We start from the raw sequence: 7,500 nt of genomic DNA on the forward strand, positions 1-7,500 counted from the left end.
ACACAAGACCGTCGTCCTGCCCAAGACCGGTAGTACCACAGACTGGTTTCACCTCACCAAGACCGGTAGTACCACAGACTGGTTTCACCTCACCAAGACCGGTAGTACAACAGACTGTGTGTGTGTGTGTGTGTGTGTATCTGTGTGTATGTGTGTGTGTGTGTGTATCTGTGTGTAGTGTGTGTGTGTGTGTGTGTGTGTGTGTGTGTGTGTGAGTGGGTGAGTGAGTGTGAATGTGTGTGTGATGCTGTGTGTGTGTGTGTGTGTGTGATGTGTATCATGTGTATGTGTGTGTGTGTGTGTGTGTGTGTGTGTGTGTGTATGTGTATGTGTGTCTGTCGTGTATGTGTGTGTGTGTGTGTGTATCTGTGTGTGTGTGTGTATCTGTATGTGTGTGTGTGTGTATGTGTGTGTGTGTGTGTGTGTGTGTGTGTGTGTGTATGTGTGTGTGTGTCTGTCTGTGTGTGTGTGTGTAGTGTGTGTCTGTGTGTGTGTGTATGTGTGTGTGTGTGTATGTGTGTGTGTGTGTGTGTATGTGTGTGTGTGTGTGTGTGTGTGTGTGTGTATGTATAGGGTGATGATGGAGCAGTGGATATGACACATGCCTTTGGTGAGGGAGATCCAGGTTCAATTCCTTCTGTGATACATCAACCAATGTGTCCCTGAGCAAGGCACTTAACCCCTAGTTGCTCAAGAGGTGTGGGACCTCTGATATACTGTATGACGACAGACAGAGAGAGAGAGACAGACAGACAGAGAGAGAGACAGGAACAGGAACAGAGCAGCTTTGTTCCTCTGATCCAGTCAGGCAGAAACTAGTTAGTGAAGGCCGGCTGCTGCTCTCATTAACTGGACCAATCAGACACCAGCTCTCTCTCCTCTCATTAACTGGACCAATCAGACACCAGCTCTCTCTCCTCTCCTTAACTGGACCAATCAGACACTAGTACACTCTCTCTTCTCATTAACCGGACAAATCAGACACTAGTACACTCTCTCTTCTCATTAACTGGACCAATCAGACACCAGTACACTCTCTCTTCTCATTAAATGACCAATCAGACACCAGCTGTCTCTCCTCTCATTAACTGGACCAATCAGACACTAGTACACTCTCTCTTCTCATTAACTGGACCAATCAGACACCAGTACACTCTCTCTTCTCATTAACTGAATTGGTCAGTTGACGAAGGGAAGATTACACTCATAATAACCTCACAATAACCTCATAATAACCTTATAATAACTTATAATACCTCATTTTAACCTCCTTAACCTCATTTTAACCTCCTTAATAACCTTATTACCTGCTAACCTCATAATAGCCTAAATTCTAACCTCATAATAACCTTATAACCTCATAATAACCTCATTTTAACCTCCTTAACCTTACAATAACTTCATAACCTCATTTTAACCTCATAATAACCTCTGACTAATAACCTCACAATAACCTTATAATAACCTCATAAAAACCTTGAAAAACCTCCTTAACATCATAACCTCACAATAACCTCATTAACCTTACAATAACCTCATAATAACCTCATTTTAACCTCACAATAACCTCATAATAACCTTACAATAACCTCAATAAATCCCTCATAATAACCTTATAATAACCTCTTACAACATCATAACCTCACAATAACCTCATAATAACCTTACAATAACCTCATAATAACCTCATAATAACCTTATAATAACCTCATAATAACATCATAACTCTACAATAACATCATAATAAGATAACTTTGCTGTAAAGTTTTCAGATAAAAGGAAACAGAAATAAAGTTCAATACACAGTTTATTTCTTACAGCAACGAGTTCTCTACAACAAGTTCAATATGTTTCTACTTCTAAACATTTACACAAAGTACACAGCTGCTGTACTAACGTGCTTAAAGCACACCAGCTGCTGTACATGTCTTAAAGTACACGGCTACTGTACAATGTGTGTTTAAAGTCTATATTTATTTACCAAATGGAAAGGCAGCGATTGGCAGAACAGGCAGGAGAGTGACAGTCATAGTCTATTGTTCAATATCTATGGTGACAGTCATAGTCTATTGTTCTATATCTATCGTAACAGTCCTCTGGTCCAATGGATTGGCAGTCATATTTCGCGGGGCGGTGCCAAGACAGACAGCTGATGCAGTGGTGCTGGCTTTTACTGAATGGCTCGGAGGCAGAGATGTCTTGTGTTTGTTAAACTTTACAGGCTCGACTCTTCTCCTCAAGGTTCTACTCGACTCCTTGGCTCAAATCTCCTGTGGAGGGACTAAGACGCAAGGAGAGGAATCTGTGAGAGAGAATCAGGAGAAGAATCAGGAGAGGAATCAGGAGATGAATCGAGGATGCTCAAACTGTGCAATGGGAACAGCCCCATATGTCCGGCTCTCCAGTGTGTTTGTCCCTCACAGGCTCCGGTCTCTCTTCAGCTCAGCTCTAAAGACTCGATTGTCGAAAAAGCAGCAAAAAATGCTTCAAAAGCATGAAAATCAAGCTTCGACAAACGCCTTGAAAGCCTCAAAAGAAGTGTCAAGTTTTACCGCTCTGAGCCCAAGACAAGTTTTTACTACAAAAAACAGTCGGAAAGAGCCTCGAGTGCAAAAAAGTGTCAAGTTTTACTACAAAAAGTCTAAAAAAGTCTGTCTCAGTACATGAGGTCAGCAGCTCGCCGCTAAGCTCCGCCCCTTTCTCCCCCTGGAAGGGAAGTGCGCCCGCCAGGCGGATCAGCAGCACGTTGAGCGCGTGCAGGAGGAACACGAGGAGGAACAGCCAATAGCAGCGGCCGTAGCGTTCGCCGAGCGCCTGGAAAACAAAGTTCTCCTCGTTGAAGTTTGCAATCCGGCGGGAAAGATGGGTGAAGCTTCACCTCTGAGGCAAACTGGAGAGATTCCTTCATCTGGAGAGATTCCTTCATCTGGAGAGATTCCTTCATCTGGAGAGTAGAGACTCCTTCATCTGGAGAGACTCCTTCATCTGGAGAGATTCCTTCATCTGGAGAGACTCCTTCATCTGGAGAGATTCCATCATCTGGAGAGACTCCATCATTTGGAGTAGAGACTCCTTCATCTGGAGAGATTCCTTCATCTGGAGAGACTCCTTCATCTGGATAGACTCCATCATCTGGAGAGTAGAGACTCCTTCATCTGGAGAGATTCCTTCATCTGGAGAGACTCCTTCATCTGGAGAGACTCCATCATCTGGAGAGTAGAGACTCCTTCATCTGGAGAGATTCCTTCATCTGGAGAGATTCCTTCATCTGGAGAGATTCCTTCATCTGGAGAGACTCCATCATCTGGAGAGTAGAGACTCCTTCATCTGGAGAGATTCCTTCATCTGAAGAGACTCCATCATCTGGAGAGTAGAGACTCCTTCATCTGGAGAGACTCCTTCATCTGGAGAGCAGAGACACATATCGGCTCTAACCCCCAAATTGTTCATCTAAATATAAAACACATTTTCTGAGCTCTTACAGCAACATTTGGATGTTTGGAAACAAACTAACATGAATTGGTCAGTTGACGAAGGGAAGATTACACTCATAATAACCTCACAATAACCTCATAATAACCTTATAATAACCCCATAATACCTCATTTTAACCTCATAACCTCATAATAACCTTATTACCTCATAACCTCATAATAACCTAATTCTAATCTCATAATAACCTTATAACCTCATAATAATCTCATTTTAACCTCATAACCTTACAATAACCTCATAATAACCTCATTTTAACCTCATAATAACCTCACAATAACCTCACAATAACCTCACAATAACCTTATAATAACCTCATAAAAACCTTAGAAAAACCTCATAACATCATAACCTCACAATAACCTCACATTAACCTTACAATAACCTCATAATAACCTCATTTTAACCTCATAATAACCTCATAATAACCTCACAATAACCTCATAATAACCTTATAATAACCTCATAATAACCTCATAACCTCATAATAACCTCATAATAACCTTACAATAACCTCATAATAACCTTATAATAACCTCATAATAACATCATAACCTCACAATAACATCATAATAAGATAACTTTGCTGTAAAGTTTTCAGATAAAAGGAAACAAATAAAGTTCAATACACAGTTTATTTCTTACAGCAACGAGTTCTCTACAACAAGTTCAATATGTTTCTACTTCTAAACATTTACACAAAGTACACAGCTGCTGTACAATGTGTTTAAAGTACACAGCTGCTGTACATGTGTTTAAAGTCTATATTTATTTACCAAATGGAAAGGCAGCGATTGGCAGAACAGGCAGGAGAGTGACAGTCATAGTCTATTGTTCTATATCTATGGTGACAGTCATAGTCTATTGTTCTATATCTATCGTAACAGTCCTCTGGTCCAATGGATTGGGGGGGGGGCAGTCATATTTCAGGGGGGGCGGGTGCCAAGACAGACAGCTGATGCAGTGGTGCTGCTGGCTTTTACTGAATGGCTCGGAGGCAGAGATGTCTTGTGTTTGTTAAACTCTTGTTGCCTCGACTCCTCTCTCCTCAAGGCTCTTACTCGACTCCTTGGCTCAAATCTCCTGTGGGAGGGACTAAGACGCAAGGAGAGGAATCAGGAGAGGAATCGAGGATGCTCAAACTGTGCAATGGGAACAGCCCCATATGTCCGGCTCTCCAGTGTGTTTGTCCCTCACAGGCTCCGGTCTCTCTTCAGTCAGTCTAAAGACTCTGGCTGTCGAAAAAGTGGAAAAAAATGCTTCAAAAGCATGAAAATCAAGCTTCGACAAACGCCTTGAAAGCCTCAAAAGAAGTGTCAAGTTTTACGTTCTGTTAAGACAAGTTTTACTACAAAAAACAGTCGGAAAGAGCCTCGAAAAAAGTGCAAAAAAGTGTCAAGTTTTACTACAAAAAGTCTAAAAAAGTCTGTCTCAGTACATGAGGTCAGCAGCTCCGCCGCTAAGCTCCGCCCCTTTCTCCCCCTGGAAGGGGAAGTGCGTTCCCGCCAGGCGGATCAGCAGCACGTTGAGCGCGTGCAGGAGGAACACGAGGAGGAACAGCCAATAGCAGCGGCCGTAGCGTTCGCTGTGCGTCTGGAAAACAAAGTTCTCCTCGTTGAAGTTTGCAATCCGGCGGGAAAGATGGTGAAGCTTCACCTCTGAGGCAAACAGGATCATCACCAGACAGCTGCTCACACCTGGAGACACACAGGTATCATTATTATTATATATATATATATATATATATATATATATATATATATATATATATACACACACTGAGACACACACGTATATTATATTATTATATATATATATATATATACACACACCTGGAGAACACATCATTATAATATATATATATATATATATATATATATATATATACATATACACACACACCTGGAGACACACGTATCATTATTATATATATATATATATATATATATATATATATATATACACACACACCTGGAGACACACGTATCTATTATACATATATATATATATATATATATATATATATATACACACACACACCTGGAGACACACACGTATCATTATTATTATATATATATATATATATATGTACTACACACACCTGGAGACACACATGATCATTATATATATATATATATATACACACACACCTGGAGACACACCGTATCATATATATATATATATATATATATATACGCACACACCTGGATAGTATATATATATATGGCGTTACATCATCACATGTGGGTAGGGAAGGTATGGTGAAGGGTATGAGACACACACACACACACAGACAGACACAGACGATGATGTAATGCTGTGTCTCACAGCAGATGGCGCTCCAGAGGTAAAGTCCCAGGGGGCCTTGCAGCGTCTCGTACGGACGTCCAAACGCGTTGAAGAAGAAGAAGCCGGTGGCCACGATGGAGAAGAGGATCACCACACCACAGAAGAAGACCACAGTCACGTGGAGGCCCACTGGGATGGCGCTCTGCAGGTCTGGGAAGACTGCAGAGAGAGGCAGACAGGCAGACAGACAGGTTAGAGATCAGACAGACAGGTTAGATATCAGACAGACCTGCCACCTTGAAACCTGTTTTTGGGGTAACCTAGTGAGTTCTAGTTCAGGTTCATGAACACAGTGTCAGCATGCTGGCACGTTAATGCACACACACACACACACACACACACACACACACACACACACACACACACACACGAGAGAGACACACAGAGACACACACACACACACACACACACACACACGAGAGACACACAGAGACACACACACACACACACACACACACACAGAGAGACACACAGAGGCACACACACACACACACACACACACACACACACAGACACACGAGACACACACACACACACACAGAGAGACACACACAGACACACACACACAGAGCACACACACACACACACACACACAGAGAGACACACAGAGACACACACACACACACACACACACACACACACACACACGACACACACAGAGACACACACAGACACACACACACACACACACACGAGACACACAGAGCACACAGAGCACACACACACAGAGACACACAGCGACACACGAGACACACACAGAGACACACAGAGCACACACACACACACACACTCACACCCACACACACACAGACACACACACACACACACACACACACAAACACACACAGAGACACACAGAGACACACACACACACACACACAGAATACACACACACACACACACACACAGAGACACACACACACACACGAGACACACAGAAGGGTACACAGCACACACACACAGACACACACGTTATGAAGTGACGTAAGTGGCGGAAGTGACGTAGTGGACGTAGCGTTAGAGTGGCGTACGTGCGAAGTGGCGTTACGAGTGGCGTTCACAGTGACGTTACGAAGTGGCGATTGCTAAATAGCGACGTTGCGGCGGCGGTACGAGTGGCGTAAAGAAGTGGCGTTGCGGCAGTGGCGTTACGTAAGTGGCGTTGCAGTGGCGTTGCGAAGTGGCGTTACGGTGACGTTAAGAAGTGGCGTTAAGTGACGTTGCGAAGTGGCGTAAGGAAGTGGCGTTGCGGTGGCGTAAAGGGGAGTGACGCTGCGAGTGGCGCTACGGTGGCGTTCGGCGACGTGGCGTTAGAAGTGGCGTTAGCGAGTGGCGTTGCAGTGGCGTTATGAAGTGACGTTGAGTGGCGTGAAGTGACGTTGAAGTGGCGTTAGAAGTGGCGTTAGAAGTGGCGTTAGAAGTGGCGTTGCAGTGGCGTGAGGAAGTGACGTTACGGTGGCGTACAGTGGCGTTACGAAGTGGCGTTGCGAGTGGCGTTACGAGTGGCGTTGAAGTGACGTTGCGGGTGGCGCTAAGAAGTGGCGTAGAGTGGCGTTGAAGCGACGTTGCGGTGGCGTTGCGAAGTGGCGTTGCGGGTGGCGTTACGAAGTGACGTAAGGAAGTGGCGTAAGGAAGTGGCGTTGCGGGTGACGTTGCTGA

At 43.8% G+C, this 7,500-nt stretch overlaps 1 protein-coding gene across 1 annotated transcript in view; it reads right to left on the reverse strand.

The window, feature by feature from the left end:
- Positions 1–4,264: 4,264 nt before the first annotated feature.
- Positions 4,265–7,500, reverse strand: part of LOC144513937 (clarin-1-like) — a 10,541-nt gene continuing 7,305 nt past the window's right edge. Inside the window, exons 2-3 of the mRNA XM_078245125.1 lie at positions 5,821–6,000; positions 4,265–5,189 (exon numbers count right to left, since the gene is read on the reverse strand). Coding sequence (XP_078101251.1) covers positions 4,924–5,189; positions 5,821–6,000 — 446 coding nt within the window. The 3' untranslated portion in view covers positions 4,265–4,923. The remainder of the gene's footprint in view (positions 5,190–5,820; positions 6,001–7,500) is intronic.

The sequence above is a fragment of the Sander vitreus genome, unplaced genomic scaffold (assembly GCF_031162955.1).
Source record: "Sander vitreus isolate 19-12246 unplaced genomic scaffold, sanVit1 ctg385_0, whole genome shotgun sequence".
Lineage (NCBI taxonomy): Eukaryota > Metazoa > Chordata > Actinopteri > Perciformes > Percidae > Sander > Sander vitreus.